At 44.6% G+C, this 19,445-nt stretch overlaps 1 protein-coding gene across 1 annotated transcript; it reads right to left on the bottom strand.

Annotated features, from left to right (window-relative positions):
- Positions 1-160: 160 nt before the first annotated feature.
- Positions 161-19,194, bottom strand: SLC9A8 (solute carrier family 9 member A8). Its single transcript, XM_059481080.1, has 16 exons — positions 19,173-19,194; positions 18,388-18,566; positions 18,011-18,091; positions 14,917-14,975; positions 12,406-12,489; positions 11,385-11,486; positions 10,585-10,619; positions 9,874-10,017; positions 8,492-8,630; positions 7,213-7,318; positions 6,939-7,055; positions 6,122-6,204; positions 4,835-4,946; positions 4,019-4,239; positions 2,796-2,942; positions 161-1,634 (listed from the first exon to the last, which is right to left on the bottom strand). Exons 1-16 carry the CDS (start codon positions 19,178-19,180, stop codon positions 1,503-1,505), a joined length of 1,749 nt encoding a protein of 582 aa, XP_059337063.1. The 5' UTR covers positions 19,181-19,194; the 3' UTR covers positions 161-1,502.
- Between the last annotated feature and the right edge of the window lie 251 nt (positions 19,195-19,445).

The following is a 19,445-nucleotide window of genomic DNA, read 5'->3' as shown; positions in this document are numbered from 1 at the left end:
AGATAAAAACTAATAAACACTGAAGACCAAGAAAAAACCTGAAGACTTCTCATCCTTTAGAGCGTGGGCTGTCCCAAGGCCATCCCGAGCCTTTCCAAGCCATCAAAAACAGCCGAGAACGAGACAATGTGGCATGTTGAAAAACTGCTCAGACAACAGGTTCAGGATTCAGAATACATTCTTGAACTTTTATTCTCTCCGTAGGTAAGCAGTGGATTAAAAAACTCAATAGCAAAACCAGACCAAAACTAAGTCTCACATCTTCAGAAACAAACATGCACATTTGCATGTCAGATTTGGGTGCTGAACTGTAATTCACATCCTGACAGTGGAAATGCAAATGGCCAAGGAGGAATTTGGCAGTGGGAGCAAACTGCTGCATGTGTCACCATGGCAAATGTGTAACAAACACGTTCAGGTGTTGGCAATGCCGAGCAAACACTGGGCCATGGAGAGCAAACGCAGTGATAACAAAGATTCTGAAACAGCGTAAGCAGAAGAGAAAAATGGGACAGCTTAATGGAAGCTGTTTGGCACTTCCCAGCAGAGGCTGCTTCAGCCACGCGCAATATTCATCTTTCTGTACCTGGATTAGATTTTGAAGGCTCTTTTTCCTCACGTATGTCCTGCCTTGCTTCCACCGAAGCTTAAAAATTCCACTGGTGAATTCTGGAGTGTTAGGGACATTTCATAAATTAGGCAAAACAGAAGCTGCTCTTTTCTAAGATTTGAAGCCAAAGTGCTAGCAAGGAGCAACTGCCAATTATAGAAACCCAACTGCAACTGGCTTTAGCCAAAGAAAAGAGCTACAATTTCAAACGCAGCTCTGTGCTGTTACAGACCCCCATTTTCCCAAAACCATGCTATAATCAGTACTGTGGATCAGATCCCTCACCATAAAAACCAAAAAATCTAATAAAACAGACGTCAAGGATTTCTTAAGTGACAAAGCTACATTTCCAGAGGTGATTCCCTGTATGTGCAACATCTGCTCTTGTCAAGGTATGCATCTTTTCTGGGTTCAAAATGTGCAAATTCCATAAATTATACGTTTCCTCCAGTCAGATTCCCTTACTAGTGCTGACACAAATTCACAGTATAAGCTGTCAAGACTCTTCATGCTGTGAATGAATATATTTATATATATATATATAAAAGGTAAAGTGCAATTTGTTGTTTTGCAGAGCCACACACGGCCCTGTCCTGCAGCGTGTGGTCCCAGCAGGTTTTGGGACGGGAACAAGCCCATCCCCATTAACAATGGCCTCATTCCACGGCAGATGGTTCGCCCTTCATCGGGCTGCCTGCAATTTGCTGCGCAGTGAAGTCTGAGCACAAGGTTCTTCCTTGAGCCCAGCCAGCGTCTGACCCTTGTGGGTTTCCCTTCCTGAACGGCGGCAGCAGAGCTGTGGGTGTCACCTGAACGAGGAGCACGGACTGCAGTGCAGGAGCCCAGCCCTGGCTCAGCAGCCCGCGTCCCCGGCCCCGGAGGCACGGGGGGCTCAGCGCGCCCCGGCCCCGCTCTGCTGCAGCAGCTCCTGCTCGTCGTCCTCGGAGCCCGAGGGGCCCTGGCGCACCTCCTCGTACCACTTGTTGGTCAGGGTCTTCATCTGGATGCGCCCGTCGTGCAGGTCCTGGGGCAAAGCAAAGCACAGCGTGTCACCCGTGGGCACTGCAGGGCAGGGCTGGGCACAGCTTGGGACATCACTGCTCCTGCCTCTGAGCACCACTGCCCCCCTGCTTCCCAACAGAAAACATCATTACTGCTACAGATGACAGCTTTGGTGAGGGGTGTTTTCACCTGTGTTCTCCAGACAGTCCTGCTCTGTGTTTCAACAATCCTAATGCTGTCTGGAGGGCCAGGCTTTGACTCTGCTCCTCGTGCTCCCAGGGACACTGGGAAGCTTGTGGCCTGCCCTGGTGATTCACATGCTTATTTTTCCAGCCTTTGGTTGCAATCTGGATGGCAGCCCGTGCTTTTGGCTACCAACTACGAATCAGATGCTTACTTTGGTTTTTGATTCCTTTCTGGTTTTGCAATAAATTACTTCAGTTTTTGTAGGAAAGTGCTGAAACGGTACTTTTGAAAAGTACAAAACAAGAGGAAAAACAGTACTTTTGAGCAGGCTAGGAAGATGGAATGCGTACTTACACAAAATTATTAACTCCACAGCCAAAATGCTTCCATGGGAAATTGGAAAAACAGTGAATTCAGTGACTAAGGAGCCTCAGATTTCTGAAGCCTGGGAGTGAAAAAGGCACAGCATTTACACCTTGGGGCCACTCAGTGTTAAATTACTGTCAGGTGTTGTTTTGCATGTACAGCCCCAGAGCCCTGGGAAGTGAGCAGTCTGGAAAGCACAGGGTGCAATGCTGGTGCCTATTTCCAAGACACAAACTGCACTCTGCAGCAACAGCACAGCTCCAAAGTCACAGGACCACTGACATTAAGAGGCAGGAAGCGTGTGTGAAAGCTCTTTAAAAACTCTACCCGAGTGGCAGCAGCTTTTTCTAGCAGCCAGGGACTCCTGATGCCCTTCATGGTTCCCTGCACAATTACAGGCGAGTTCAGCAAATCCCTACACCAAGTTTAACTGGGGGAGCTCTGAGATGCTCATTTAATCCAACTTACAGAGCAGCTGCTCATTACAGCTGCTCTCTCTATGATGAGCAATACACAGATGTCCCACTGTCCCCACACACGTCGTGTGGCTGCACGATGAGCCCTGTGTGGTACTGAGGACAACCACCAACTCGACCAGTTTCTCTTCTTCAAGAAGATAAGGAAGACTTACTTCTTGTGTGAGTCTTCTGGTGAAGAAAGGATTCAAATACTCCACATCAAGCCGCATAAACCCTTTGAGGTTCTGACGTTTTATGTACTGGGCTTCATATTCCTCCTCCGTGAGCTCTGACAAATGCTCAGATTCTATGGTGTTTCCCTAGAAAAATCACAAAGATGGAATAACCGAGGGAAGTGGTAGTCATCCCACCACCACCTTGCTTCAGCCCCTGCTCTGTGGTGTCCCTTGTCACAACCAGTTGTCATGCTGGAACAATATGGAACCGATCCCCATCCCAGCCTCGCAGGGCTTAGGACTGTGAGTCTGTTCAGCCATTGAATCCCAGAGCCACTTAGTTCCCTTTCCATGCTGAAAGGGAAAAGACCTCAAATGTTCCATGTTTTGTATTGTCACTATTGCTGAGAACAGGTTTCGACTGTGCAGGTTTTCTCTTGTGAGCTGGACAATGCTTTAATCCAGCAAGCTCCACTGCTGTCACTGTCCCACTGAAAACGAGCCCTGTCAAACGCCCTGTCCCTGCACTCTGCCTGCACTTCCTTGTGTGGACAGTGCAAGGGCATTCTGAAGACTACAACCAACCTCATACAAAGAGAAAATGTTCTTAAGATCCTCTAGAACAATACTCTGCATATACTTTTCAATGGTTTAGAGAAAAACAGGCAAAAAATGTTCTGTGATACTTTTTAGTCTCTTCTTTTGCACAAGAGGTTCCAGAGTGGCTTTTGGCTTTGTCAGATCTCTTGCTTTGCCAGAAATTGCTTTAAAATAAAGTCCAGTCAGAGGGGGGCCATTCTTATGACCTTCTCATGACCTTTGCATTTTTCAAAATAATTTCCATCTGCCTTTTATAATTAATTTCCGTCTCACACTGTACCAACTTTCTCTTTGTGTATGACTCAATCCTCTATCATCGGCTTTATACTTTTCCAGGGATTACTTTAATTTATATAGCTCAACCTGTAATTGGATTGAATTAAGAGATTATTTCTCCTTCCCTTGTCCAAACACATATATTGTATAAACACTAACCAAACTCTGTCTTTGGGATATATTAAAATTATATTGCTTGGCTTTGTCCTACTGCCTTGGCTTTTTCTACTGCCTTCATCTTACTTTTTAGTAAAGAAGCATGTACTAGTCCTAAAAAATGTCTGAACTGAAAAAAACTCCCCACCCAAACCCCAGTGACGCTGTGAATGAAAGCCCAAACAAACCATCTTCTCTGTCTTGCTGAGATTGACGTCCTTCTTGCTCCTCTTGCGGGGCTTGGAGTCCTCGATGTCCACGAGCCTGATGAGGGGCATGGTTCCCCCTCCCAGCAGCAGGATGGTGAAGAGCACGATGATGATGGTCGTGGTGCCGATGAGCTGCCGCTTCTCGATGGGCTCCAGGCCCAGGTGCAGGCTGAGGGCATAGGGAATGGCACCACGTAATCCTCAGGGGAGAGAGCAGGGCAGCAAGGGAGAGTCACCAACAGCAGCAGCACCTGAGCACCCGGAGAGCCCAGCAGCCATTCTCCACCCTCCACAGGGCCTTCACCACTGTCCACCCTCCACAGGGCCTTCACCACTGTCCACCCTCCACAGGGCCTTCACCACTGTCCACCCTCCACAGGGCCTTCACAACTGTCCACCCTCCACAGGGCCTTCACAATCCTCCACCCTCCACAGGGCCTTCACAACTCTCCACCCTCCACAGGGCCTTCACAATCCTGTCCGTGCCCATTTGCTACCACTGGGCTGCCACCCTAAACGAGTCTGAGCATTTCAGACACTCTTGGTCAAACTGTGAAGCTGTTGGGCCTAGAGAGACAAGCACCTCCACGCAGAAAAGCTCTTGTGGGCCTCACCGGAGCAAAGTCCTCCAGCACAAAGGGGAAAGAGAACATTTCCTTACACTTGGGTATCAGAACAGTGAAATGAGCTGAGTTTTGCTCAACCAATGAGAAACCGGTTCCTCCTCAAGTGGGCCACACAATGAAAGAGATAAAACATTTTTTCTGGCTCTCAGTATTCTGAGCTTTAACTTACCACTAAACCACATGATAAACATCATTTTGGGCGTGATTTTATGATCACGGAAAAAGTTGAGTAGGTAGGAAAGTGGAAAAATATTCACTGCTCTACCAAAGAGAACCAGCACCTGAAAAACAGAAATAAAAGCAAAGACCATTTGATGTGTTACATCCACAAGCCCCAGTTGCAGCTGGCTTTACAGGGCAAGGTGAATATGTTCTTTTTGCTCATAGGCAGGTGTGCTGCTCCATGAACAGAGAGAAACTCCTCAGCACATGGCATTGTGGAATTTTGCTCCTGAAACATTTTGTCTGATTAACTGAAACTAAATCAGACCTGTCACTGATGGTGACCAAGTTGCTTTACTTATAATAAATAAATGGAACCCGGGAGACATTCCAGGGAGACCAAGAAGTACTTTGGGTAAAAGTGCTCCTCAGTTCAGCTCCTTTAATAAGTCCCTTGGTGCAGCAGCCAAGAGGCAATAAGGTATTTCTATTGTCTCCCTGTTGCTCAGAAAGGCCAGGAGCCAAACAAATACACGTCAGCCTGTTTCTCAACACATCCCTGGGTAAGGCTATAAAACATACCCCACACTGAAGCAACACTTTTGAGAGCAGAAAAGAAAAAAAGGGGACTATTGATTTAACAGCAAACAATTAACAAACACAGAGAAAACTTTAACTCAGAAAAAGGCAAGGTTTTCTCAGAGCATTGTTTTTAAGCTCCACTACAAACAGACCTTGATAAGGTAAATATCCTAGAATTAGTCAGCAGGATCCTTGAAGGGCTGTGCTGTTTTCCTTTATGAATCACCCCAAAATTACACAATTGCATCATGCCTGAGAGAGCAATGCCACCCAGAAGGAAGTGTCACACCTTAGTTATACATTAGCTAGGGAAGCTGTGTGCAGTGCAGGCAGAGCAGTTCCCTGTGCTGATATCCCTGTCTGGGGAAGCTGTAGATAACAATCCTTCCCTTGAACCATGCACTGAATGGGCCAGTGTGCACAGCTGTACACAGCTGGAAAGGGACCCACACTGCCCCCACTGCAAAAGGAACACACTTCTCATACTGATATTAAACCATTATAATGGCAACAGGTGATCCACAGAGTCACTGCACTAAGGCACGCTGAAATGGGTTTAAAAACAAAAGAATTAGGAAAGGAGTCAGAGAATTTTTTATAAAACCCCATATATCATAACAATTATTCTAAAATCTTTTAACTGTAAGGTGTTTCCCCCTCCCCAATACCAAAAAATGCATCTAAAAAGATATGGAAGGAAGTAAATACCTACTATGCACCAGATGACAAAGGACATTTCAAACTTGTGAGGAAAACTAAAAATTGACAGGCCAAGAAATGCAAAAACACACGTTTCTGAAAAAGAGAAATCACATTTAAATAAACAATTCTAGAAGATCTTTTCTACTCCTGCTATTAATTACTACATACAGTACATAAAACAGGATTTCCTGACCAAACCCTGGAGAGCTGCTGGTGCTCACTAAGGAGTGGTTAAGTTCCCTCTGCAGCAAAGCCACTCCCTGATCACACTGCATCCTCCTGCAAACAATACAGAATTCATTCATGGCAGCCCCTAGAAATCAGGGACATGTTTGTAATGCAGGAACATGTCATTTCTTCAAAGGCTTGGTTTGCAAAAGGAACTGGAAAGGCTCTAGGACTGAGCTGCTTGTACCATTACTTCCAAAAACCTCCATATGTAAAGTTACTGTTTTTGCAAGTAGCTTTTTGTATTAAAAAACATTTAAAAATACCATCAACCCCCACCTCCTAGAACTAAAAAGAGACTAGAGGAACACCGGAGTCAGTGATCTCTATTTGGCCATCAATCTTATGGCAAATCTTAGCAGGAGCCTGCAGGATGGCAGAGAGATCTACTGCATGTTTTATCCAGCGTGGCAGGAAAGGTGACTTTTGAGTGCCTTCCAGCCTCCACTCTCAGGAACTCTTCTCTTAAAGACAAGGACCACGGACACACAAATGCCTGGATGCAAATTCACACCTCTGCTGCTCCCAACAGAACCACAGCTCCATGCAAGTGACATTTTAAAGGATTAATATTAGATTTAATAGCAGGCAGCACCTACCACACATGAAAGCCACAGTTCTGAGTGTCTGCTGCATCAGGATCTGTGTCACTGGGGACAGGTTGTGGTGAGTGTAGTGAGACATCACGATGCCAGAGAACAGGATTGCCATGATACCTGTGGGCAGGAACGGGACAGTCAGCACAGGACTCTGCGAGGATTTACTGCTGAGACCCTCCAGAGTCATCTTCTCACAAGGCAAAACCTGCTTCTGCAGCAATACAAATATTTTAATATACCAAACAGTGTGGTCAGAACTCATTCTGCTACTCACCTGAGAGTGAGATCCCTTCTGCAAGTCCATAAGGAAGGTAAGCAAAGATAATCATCATCCCAAATTCCAGGGAAGGTGTCTTCCTTAAATCAATGTGCTTTAGTACGTACGCACAGAAATGTTATGGAAAAAGTAAACTAAAAAATAAATCAAAGAAATATTTTGATGTGTTCATTCCATTACAAAACAATGGTTACGCTTAATGTACTTCTACTGAATAACCAATAAAATCTACTTATTGGCCTTCAACTCAAGTATGGAAAGATTAGTAATTTCTTATGAGAGGAATGTGTCTTATAGAAGCTACTGCTGCTAGAAGTCTGTCAGAAGACAGAGATAGACACAGAAGAAGATCTCTTATTGATGTGCCTCTACAATACTGATAACAACAGGTAAGTCAAATACTTTTCAGGCACAAGTAATTCTAAAGGGCAAACAAGCTGCTTTTCTCTTTGACTTAGTATAATTTAGATATGAGTCAAAGACGTGTTAAACATCTGTTTCCCTCTTTTGTTGTGATGTATGGAATAATTTCAAAGTTTTTGAATTAGGCTGATGAACCAAAAGGGGAAATTAGTCTGTATTTAATCAAATATTCTCTTCCTGCTGTTTACAAACCAAGTGTTTGGCAGTGTGTCCCAGCTGATCCAAGTACAGCTGCACAGCCCAGAGCTCACACAGTGAAGTCAGAGCTAGCATTAAACCAGCCCAAGAAGGAACAAAGGTGTCTGGGCCACAGCAAACAGCCTTCCTGATCTCAGCACAGCAGCTCCTGGGTTGTTCAGCAACCAATTCATGGAAGTGGAAGAGGCAAAATATAACCCAGGGTAAATCCAAACAGAACAGTGTCTGCATTCAGCTGCCTGCACATGATCCATAGGGACAAACGAGCTGGGCTGACTCAAAGGCCCCCGGGAAAAGCAGCTTTTTTTTCTTTTTAATTAACTGTTTTATATATGTAAAGAAGAAGCCATATGCTTGTTAAAATGGATTGGTATTGAAATGGAATTAATATATTTTGAATTTACAAAACAATTACCATATCTTATAACACTCCAATGCACATAAGCTATTATACAACATTTCATACCTTAATTATGTTCATAAAAATTTGATGCCACTTTTAATACACTCCCATGCACACTAACATAAAACCGAAATAATGTCTAATAAGAAATATCCTCTAAGAAATGCTGGAGAAGATGGGGAGAAAAATACTACTAGGATGTTGCAGTTCACCAATGTATACATATATATCACCAAAATTAAAAAAGGATATTAATGCAGAAATAAGACCAGTAAGTGTGCCAAGTGCTGCAGAGCCAAAGAACATCTTGAGAAAGTATCCCAGTGCCTGTAGAAAGGTTTGCCATCCACTTACATCTGACATATTTTCCCTTGTCAAACCTTCTGCTGTGCTAGATACAATTAAAAGAGAAATAAAAAGAAATGGTTATACATTCTAAGCCTGGATCCAAAAATATCAAACATCTTTTGAGCATAACAACAAAAAAGACTCCAATTTCTTTGTTGCTACCACTCTTAAAAGGCTTTTACTGTGATATATATAACAAGAGGAATGTCAAAAGATGTTAAATCAAGCCTCAGTGTAATCCCCAAAGGGAAACCTAATTCTGCTAAAAACCCAGCATTGCTCCTCTGAAGAATCCCAGAATGGCGTAAATAGGCTATGGTGATGCCCAGCATTTGAAAACAATGTTCAAACTTTGAGAAGGAAAAGAAAACACATTTTACAGTGCTAAAAACTCATGTGATCCTCTGAGAAGAACAAATGAACAGGAAGAACTCTCATCAAATATTTAGGTGTGGATGAGAGACAAGAAGGTCACTGAAGGAAAACAAAGCAGCTCTTAACAGGAAAGGGAAGAAATCTCTTTGAATTTCAGGAATATATTTAATGACAATTCTGTGCAAAGAACACACAGATTCTAGCTAGTGTTTCTTTTGGCTGCTTTTAGCCTTCAGCACTGGAAGCACCACAACTGTAATAAAAGCAATTAATCCCTTAGAAAATTACTCTGACTTCACTACCTGCTTGGCACAGCTGTTCCTTCTGTACATTCACAGTCACGTCTATTGGTTTCAGCAATAAGATGAAGACACACCTATCCATTCTTTACTCTTTCAGCCCCAAAGAATTCTCATAGGCAACAGACAAGGATACTGGAGGTTCCTCTTGTCTGCAGCCCCAACATGAACACGACCCCAGTGCATGGACTGCACTGCTCCCCAGGCACAGCGGCACTCTGGGCACAAGCCAATGGCACAGAGACAGAGCAGCAGGGAAGGTGAATATTGCTGTGCCTGACAGGTCACATCTGGGGCTCCTGCTGCCAGGACCCTCCATGGAAAGAGAGCTGATCATGAATGGAATTAGAATGAATCCATTATCTAGGGTCAATGAGATAAGGCTCTGAGGTAGGGAAATGAGGCAACCATTTACTGTCCCCTGCCCGTGCAGTTCATGTTATGGATTGCTTTTGACACAGAAGCACCATGCAGGATTCAGCCTCACACCTGAAATACACAATGTGCTCCAAAGGAAGGTGGAAGAATAACTGTAGACCAAAAAACAAACAGAAAACAGTGTAGTGACTTAGTGACTGTTTCCATAAACACGTGTGGCTCCGATGCACTTACTTGGTCAGGACAATTGAGACTGCATCGTTGAGAATACTTTCTCCAAAAACCAACATGTTAAGCACAGGATCCACATTAAGGGCATTGAAAATGGCAATAGTAGCCACGGGGTCAACTGCAGATATCAAAGAGCCGAATGCAAAACTGGGAGAACACAAAAGAGGACACTAAGTGAAAGAAAAACACCTACCTAGTAACTTACATGAACAACTGTAACAAAGCTCATTTGTGTTACAGTTTCTACACAGTGATAACAAAGTACTTTCTTTCCAGTCATAAGAACTTGGCCACTTGCCAAGTTCTTGAAAAATTTACATTATTGATTTTGAAAAACTTACCCTGTCTTTTAAGAGAGGATGTGGACAAGGAAGTTATACCCTTATCACATGTATTAATAATACCAGCTAATCAAGATTTACAAATCTTAAAGTTTGGTTAAAATACCCAGTATCTCTCTCAAGAAATCACTGAGCACAGAACAGAATAGACTGGAATGCAAATGATGGAATACAATACAATACTATTTGGAAATAAGGGTAATAAATATGGTATAGAAGTGTTGCATCTATTTCTTAGTTTCATATACAATGTTGAATTTCAGCAGTCTATATACTGACCAAAAGAGGTGGCCAACTGCAGTGCATTTCCCACCTACAGCTATCCTGAAGAAAGCTTTATTCCATAAACTACACCATTTCCCCAAGAGCTTACCTGTCTGTCATGTTGAGTTTATAAATTACATCAGCCTGAAAGAATAGGTAGAACATAATCACAATTAACTATGGTGTTCTTCTGTTCTTAAAAACCAAACTATTCATCAAATCCTGAATTCATTGTGAAGAAAAATTCACAGTAGTGATGTTGTCCAGTTTAACACTGCCCTCCCACTGTAATTTACTGCTACAGCTCTGGTCACCCCAGATCAGGGAACTAGAGCAGAGTCAGAAAGGGTAACCATGACATTCAGAGGAGGAGAAATCTGAGTGGCAAAGAGGAAAGTATACAATGCTTGGCCTTCCAATGAAGTCTGAGAGAAAAGATAAATATCTGTGTCTATATGTAGCCAATGGGAAACACCAAAATTAATATTGTAGAGTATAAGATGGCTCTAGAGAACACAGGTTTTAGAACAGCCTTCCAACAGGAAGACTGTGGAAGTTAGAAAAAAGCAAAGCTCAAGTGTTAATTGCTTTTCCCAGACATGCTGTGTCAGAGTGGCTCAGGCTGGGAGGGACCCCTGAGGTCACCTACCCCACCCCTCCAGCTCACAGGGCCCTTGGAACACGGCACCCAGGGTTGTGTGCAGAGAGCTCTGAAGTACTTCAGGGAGGGAGACTGCACAGCCTCTCCAGCAATATCCACGGAAGGGGTGTGTGACACTGCCTTGGTGAGAGCAGAGAACTGCACTGTGTGACCCAGCAATTCACTTCACTCTATTTGTCTGCTCTTGAAAAAGGGACTTGCAAACAACAAGCCAGATAAAATGGAGTGCTTTAAACAGTAAGTCTTACCCGGCCCAGGAAATAGATTCCTCCACCTACAATGAAAGCTGATATCGCAGTGCCAAATACTGAGAACAGAATGATGGAACCAATGTTCTGAAAAAAATTACCCTGGAACACAGTAATAAAATAAGTAAATTAGTACAAATGGCCTGAGGGAAAACTCATGTTTGGGTTTCCATTTAATTAGATTCAAACTCACAACTGGGTTTCCCATTGCAAAGGCTCAGTTTGGTTCCAGCTACCCCAGGACACACATCCATACCATCTGCCCAGAGAGACTGCTGCTCTCCTGAGGACAACAGCAATTCCTCTGACTCCCAGCACCGATTCCCTGGCTGGCACCATAGCAAGAGCCCAATCCTCAGGCAAACAGCTGGATATTCATCAGAACTCAGACATATTTCCCACCTGGCAAAAGGGTAAGTTAATCCCTCTGCTGGAGACAGGGCATGTGAAAAAGGCTTGTACGCTTCCCAGCTGCTAGTCCATTGCTTGTGATTTTGTATGAGAAGGTCTCCAGTGCTGGTAGCAGCTCCTGGTATCACCGTGGCCACTGTTCCCTGCTCTCCTGCAGCACAGCTGGAGCACAAGGCTGCCCAAGGGAGCACCAAAGCCCCTGGGCCAGGAGGGGAGCTGTGAGAAATGCCCATGGAAACACGGGCCCCCAGGCAAGGCTCACAACCTCACACACATTTCCCTCTTCTTTAGCTGTGGAGTGACCCCACCTTTCCCACTTCTCCTCCTTCACAGCAGCCCTGGTACAGCTCTGGTGAGGTAAGAACCTCTCCAGCCAAGGAAAACCTCGTCTGTACCCTGCCCCACACCTTGCCAGCACTCAGTTATCAGCAACAAGCTACACTCCCTGCACTCTGGGCTGAAGGGGTTTAAATTTTGCACTCTCGATTCCCTAATGATTAATATAATGGAATTTAATGCAATTATCCTAAGCTTCATGGAGATAACTAAAAGCAGAATCTGTTCCAAACAAAACCTCAACATCCAAAAGGAGTGTCTGGCAGGGACTGACCTTGTGCAGTGAATATCCAGATTCAAATATAATAGGTGGAAGCAAAAGCAGAAAAAACATATTTGGACGAAACATTTCTTCTTCCTGCAAAAAAAAAAATCATTTTAATTTCAGGGATATCATCATTATTGAAATAACATCAAATCTTCCAAAAGAAAAGCTATTAAAATAGTGATGGAAAATGAAAAATCTTTCTCCCTTCTTATCATGAAATACAAGACTGAAGAACAGTACACTATTCCAGGGCTGCTGCTTCTATTGTTCTTTTTCAACCCAGTGACAGAAAACTAGGAGTTACTTATTTTAAATTACTGTCTCCAAAAAAGCTGCATAGAAACAGGTTATTTATGGTAAAGGAAAAATCTTCCTGCTTCCACAAAGAGTATTCCCACTTTGTCTGAGAGTTTGGAAATCTGTAAGGACTGCCAAGGAATAGTGACCTCCTGGCCACTGTTAGAACAGAACAGAACAGGTTAACTGGGACCAAGCAGTTTCACTGGAAAACTCATCACCTGACAAGAAAATCACATCATCAGCCCAGTGCCCCTGCAGGTGACCAGGCTCAGGTGACACACCACCTGAGGGGCCCGAGGCTGGATTCTTCTCAGCAGATGTCATTTCTGCTGAATTCAATGGGACTGTTCTGATGGCTCCTCTTTGCCATCACAGTGATATAAATGGAATCCACCATGAGGTAAGATGCTATTTTCTGTGTCCTCAGTCTCTGTCACTTATCTCATCCCTGGCTAACACTGCTCATGCTGCACCTCCAGCCTGGCACCCTGGTTCTTCTGCTGGCAGAGCAGGCACAGAAGGCAAATGAATGCCAGCTGAGGGGCCAGTCTCTGTGCCCACCTGTTTCCTCCCTCCTGCTCCCCCAGAGCTGTCACCTCCACAAGCACTGACTAACTTGTTTAAACCCAGGGTGAACGGCTGATGGACTGCTCTGTTCTGTTCTGTTCTAACACCAGCTCTCAAAACAGAGGTACTCATCTCTTTATTTACAGTCTCATTCCTGCCTGATAATCATCTTGTAGGATTTGGGGGCTCAGCAAACCAAACTCATCCTTTGGGTGTGCAGCACAGCCCTGCGAGTGCATGGCTGCCTCTGCCTGCTCCTGCCAGCACAGCACGTGCCCCTGCCCCTCAGCAGCCCCACAGACACCTGAGACACGGCTGGACGAGGAATGAGAGCAGTGGAAGGGAAGGACTGTGCTTGTGCTGCATGGCACCAGAGGAAAATAAAACGTGGGGGCTCTCACTATCAGCTGTGCTGACCAGGAACAACCGGCAAGCACAAGGTCCTGGTGCCGAACCTGAATGAACACTCAGAAGTTAAACAGCAAAGTTTTCAGGGCAGGGAGATTATCCAAGATTTGCTTTGTACAGGGATATAGCCTGTGGTTAAATATTGCATTTTTTATCTTATCAGATAAAGAGAAGGTATTTAGTAAATTTAGAACCATTTAAAACCATGTAATAAAGTCCATAATTATTGATCTAACATTACAACAGCCTATGCTAAAACCTAAGGTTTATAACAATGAAAATAACTCAAATAAAAAATAATAATGTGATATCTGTGGCCTTCCACCTTGGCTGACAACACAAACAAGCACAACTCCCCAATGCCTCCCAAGATGTGACCAACACTTCCCAGAAAACCCCCATGTAATTGATCAGCTGTGATCAGTATTTGCTGTGTTTAGAGAACAACTGCCCTAATCAGAGCATGAAGCTTTCTTTTTCTCTCTTACATGCATGATCTTACTCAGATTATTTTATTTAATCTGTAGGAAACTACTTTAAAATGCTGATGTTGTGGCCATTTAATTGATTTTCAATTTTAAGTCAAATCCAGTTGACACAAATCATGAATGAAAAAGCACTAACTACTGCAGCCCCCATTGTTTCTAATGACTTCATATGTAAAAATGAAATATTTCAACACAACTGCTGAGCTATGTAATTGTTTAAACAAGTTTACACAGAACCAGTGTGGTTAGTTGATAAAAAAATAAAAGTATAATATGTAGTTCAAAAGCTACATCAGATTGAAAATCTATGCATTTTAATGTATTTCAACTAAGGAGAAAAAGATCTTCCTTTAGGGCAATAACTGCCAAGAAATATAAAATTACAAGCTAGGATTAAAATTCACTACTCAGACCAAGATGTTCAGCTGGCTGATATAAATTCTGTTTAGAACTGGCAATTCAAATCACTGTGACTTCAATCAGTTCACTGATCTAATAAATTGTTCAGTGCTGTGAAACAAAATCATAGTTTAAATGCTGCAAGATTTTAAATTAAAGCAGGAATAGTGAAGAGTTCATTGCTTCGATAATGTGGAGAAACAGCAGGAGGCAAAATCCTTCCTTCAATGGAGACTTCAGCTCTCAAGAGAAACTTCTGCCAGGACTTGCCCTCTAAAACACCAAGTATTACAAAGCCTTTTTTGTAAGATTTAGGGAGTTTTCTACATTTAAAAATTAATTGTTACAACTATACCTTCCAGTTGGCCAGCTTTTGAGCCTCTATGATTTTTATAAAAGCTCCCATAAGGATACCTAGGAGAGAATAAGAAAACATTCTGAAATAGCAACAAAATGTGTCACTGTTTATCAGCTCTCCAAGTTTTAGAAGTGAAAACAATGCAAAACATAGCGCAAGTTAGTTTCATCCCTAAACCATGAAAGCACTGAGTGGTTTTGGGTTTAATCCCCAAATACCCAGTTTCCAATACCTTACATAACTGCAGTTTCCCTGCACAACAGATTGTCTCTTGGGATATCCCAGCTCCGAACAGACCTACCGAGAGAGTGATGCTCACTGGGTCAGAAAGACAACAGGCTTAACTACTCAAAACCACTTCTCATCCTAGCTGCACTCAAATGAAATTGCACCTTGCTTGCTGAAGAATCAGGAAGTTATGAGTTAGGCATCTGTGCTTCATGTCACTTCAATATTATCTGCAGTTAAAGCAGCTTAAACGAAATCAGTCTTCTCCACAAAAATGAATTTTGTTTGAATGAAATCATAGCCCTTTCTGGCAATGAAGAAGGCAACAAACTCTGATCAGGGTGGAGATCCTGTCAGAACTATTTTCCAAATGAATTACACACTGTTTAAGTCATGTAGAAATAATGTGAATACAGAAGATAGAATTTTATCAAGGCTGCTGCAAACTTGGTGGTTAAAGGTTATAGCACTCTTTCCTCCCATACATCTTCAAACATAAAACTGTAACAAGATTTCCTCTGGAAGTCAAGAAGATAACTCATGAACTGTCATTAATTGTTTTCAAGTAGTTCTAGGGAACTCGTCTTCAGCCAGATTTCAGATCTGTGCCTCTGCCTACTTGTGTTTTATAATTTACAGAATGGAGACTTCACAGTCAAACACTGGGACAGAAGCCAAATACTCCAAACAAAAGGTACAGGGTGTCTGAGGAGCCTGAAGTATGCCTTCCTGTAACTCATGTAAAGTGTGCTTTTCTGTGACTCATGAGACCTCCTCTCCTGCTGCAGCTAACAAAAGAGTCTCACAAACAGAATCACATGGATTACTGCTGATGGATGTGTCACACACACAAAGCCACGAGGCCTAAGCCCTCCTTTATACAAAGATCTGGGAAGGCTTCGGTCCCAGAGGGGAGAAATAATTGTTCCATGAAATGGTTTCTGTGGAAAGGAAGAGGAAAACATAAATGAAGCAACATCAAAGGTCTGCTGTTCCTTGAAGGACAGAATGCAGACAGCCATTCACATGCCACATGCATTTACAAACTACTCTTTCTTTATTACTAAATGAATGAATGTAGGTTTAGATCAGCTGTTTCTATTAAATCAGGCAGGTCAGTTTTGTCGAGGGGCTAATTAGAAGGGTTAGTCTGCACCAGTTAATCTATACCTCATTTTTTAAAAATTTTATAGGCATTTTCTTATTGCAACCAACCTTTATTTTTCCTGAGAACATGTTAAAACTCAGTAACAAGTCAAAGAGAAAAAACATTTCTGGAAACTATTTTTACCAACAAAATTCCAGCAACTTATAAGGATGAGGATCAAAACCCAGCCTCAGAGAATGCACTCCCACCCTGTCCACCAGGAGAGACACACCCTCTAGGAAACATAAACCAGAAGCTTCCGAGCAGCTCAGACAATGGATGGAAAAACACTTGTGAAAATCATATCTCTCTTCTCTGCTGCCACTTTTATTAGCCTTCAATAACTTCCTGAGAGGACTGCTAAATTTACAAGTCAAAACAGGACACACCTCACTTCTGGCACTGCTGGCAAAACTGCATACTTGAAACTCAAGCTGTGCTCTTGCAGCTGTGCAGAGCGTTAGCAGGACCAGAGGGTCACTGTGCTGGCAGCTGCAGGAATCACACAGGTGCTGTACTCCCACCAGGCTGAGAGTACATTGAGAAAATAATGAATATTAGAGAAAAATACAGTAGAGAAAATAATCAATATTTTAACTGATTTGCTCCTCAATTAAACATTTATAAATCAGGAGCAGCAGCATACGAATAAATTAAATTACCTTGACATAAAACTGTAGGCTCAGAAATACTCCAAATTTATTCCAAATGAAGTACACACCTGATCTCCATGAAGCATGACACTCTTGTAGCCCTAGCCATAGGAAAAGCTCTTGTCATGGTACTGCTGGGACAGTTAAGGGTCTGGCAGTCCAGGTGAGTTTTTGGGACAGTTGCAGTCCCCAGCTACATTAAAATCCCACACTCAGACATAAATCTGCCAACACCAATATAAACTCATGTACCAGCTCAAAGGGAAGGCTGGAGCCTCATGACCAGGGCGTGTTGCACATCTTGTCCTGCCCCGAGGATGCAAACCAGAGGAAGATGCCAAAGTACTCAGGCAGTGATGTCCCTACAGGTGTCATTTTCCTGGGCCGGTCTCTGTGTGTATGCTCATTTCTTTATTTATTCAATCAATTTAACTCTGAGAATGACTTGTTTTCTTCACTGCATTCAGTGTGCCGTATCTTTCTAGTGATGGCTAACACACAACAGAGCATTATCTCTCTTATAGGTAGGTAAAAGTTAAATTAGGGTATAGCTCAATTATAGTGTATTAATTATGTTATATTAATTGCATTATGTTAAGGGGAGTTATTAGAATGTTCTAGAAGGGTCCAGGGTTTGGCGAGGATGAAGAGAGACTGGATCGAAGATCTGACCAATCACTTGAAGCCTTGCAGAACGATTGGTCGGAATGAATGGCGTTAAAGACCAATGGGAAGCCTGAAAACGGACCAATCACCATGCGGATCCAAAATGGACCAATCCTGGCCTGAAGGGGACTATAAATGGGGCAGTTCCGTTCTTTTCAGAAACTTGTGTGCGGAGAGTCCAGAGCACCTGGGGGTAGCGCACTGTTCTGGTTTGGCTCGCTCTGTGGGTGCCTGGGCTTACCCTGGGTACTCCGTTCCTGGCAGCTATTTTAATAAATGAGAACCTCTTTCTCCAGAGAAAGTTTGACCTCGTTCATATTCATAACATTTCCAGTGCACACTACTGACAGTCCCTGGATTAACACAAATCCAACATAAAAATGTCATGGTTACTTACCTAAGGAAACAACAGCCACGCTCTCTGGTAAAAAATGAAGCCGGTATTCTATCAGTAAATGCACCAATATGATGCAAATTGCTGTGAAGGGAAAAGAATGGAGATTCAGGAGCGTTGGAAAAGAGTAAAATATACTTTTAAGTAGTATTTTTAAAATACACAAGCAAACTTCTAATGATTTAGTAGACTTCACTTTGGCAATAAACCAAAGCACCAGTGTAAGCAGTGGCTTCCATCACCACAAATGTTCCAAACCCCTGTGCCTGCGCACAGAGAGAACCAGAAGAGAAATAATAACTATGATTTTGATTTGGCCTATGTCCTCAGACACAGAGTACAGTTAACAGAGATTAACAGACTTTCAATTCATCGTTCACCTATAACAAGAAGACTAAAAAAAATCGTCATGCCACTGGACTGTTCCTCTTGCTGTGCCTGGACTCCAGTCTGAACTGGAAGGATGGGCTTGGGAGGCGTAGGTGCCACCAGCTTGGTGGTGGCGGCCAGCAGAGTGTGGAGGGTGGCATTGATGACCTCGCGGGTGGCATTTGCAGACCTGTCAGGACAACACAATGTGTGACTATAGCGGACGGGAGCAACACGACAGAGCCCAGTACAGACACGCACACACCGACCCACCCCCCGGAGCTCGTGCCGGTGACCGGCTCCTCACGGCGTGCTTCAGAAGCAGTCCGATCAGACAAACACGGCACGCTCCTGTTCCCGGAGCCGCTGCTGAGTGCCCCACGCACCGCAGCGCCCACCCCGCTGTGCACCGAGCCTGGTACCGAGGGCACGACCGGCGCACCCGGCTGGGCACGGCAACAGCAACAGCAACGGCAACGGCAACGGCAACAGCAACAACCCCGCTGCCGGTCCCGGTGCCTCCGCCACTGCCACTGCGGTGCCTCCGCCACTGCCACTGCGGCCCGTGCCCGCCGCTCCGGCACCGCGCGGGGCCTGGGGCCGCACCGCACGGCACCGCACCGCGAGCCGCTGCGGAGGGGACGGGCACCTCTGGCAGGCACGGCACAGCACAGCCCGCCCGTGCCCCGCAGCGCGACCGATCCCGGCCCGCACGGCACCGAACGGAACGGAACGGCACGGCACGGCACGGCACGGCATGGCCGTGGCCCGCAGCCCCGGGCCGCCCCGCACTCACTCCGCCATCTTGCCGGGCTCACGCTCCCACGGCGCCCCGCGCGCCGCCGCTTCCGGCGCTCGGGCGGGCACGTCCGGCCGGAACGGCCGCGGGGGCGGCGGCGGGCGCGCGACACCGTTCCCGCTCCGCGCGCGCATCGGGGCGGCGGAGCCTGGGGCGCCCCCTGCCGGCGGGGGCAGCGGCTGCAGCGCCGCCATCGCTCCCTGTCCCCACAGCCGCCATAGTGTCCTGTCCCCAGGGCCGCCATCGTGTTCTGTATCCCAGAGCCACCAT

The sequence above is a fragment of the Ammospiza nelsoni genome, chromosome 12 (genome assembly GCF_027579445.1).
Source record: "Ammospiza nelsoni isolate bAmmNel1 chromosome 12, bAmmNel1.pri, whole genome shotgun sequence".
Classification (NCBI taxonomy): Eukaryota; Metazoa; Chordata; class Aves; order Passeriformes; family Passerellidae; genus Ammospiza; species Ammospiza nelsoni.
This window is presented reverse-complemented; position numbering and strand designations above follow the sequence as displayed.

Coding starts and splice junctions, on each gene's coding strand:
- SLC9A8 (XM_059481080.1), bottom strand. Junction 7,056..7,212: donor AGAAGGGATCTCACTCTCAG/GTGAGTAGCAGA, acceptor TCCTGCCCACAG/GTATCATGGCAATCCTGTTC. Junction 2,943..4,018: donor TCAGCAAGACAGAGAAGATG/GTTTGTTTGGGC, acceptor TGATTTTTCTAG/GGAAACACCATAGAATCTGA.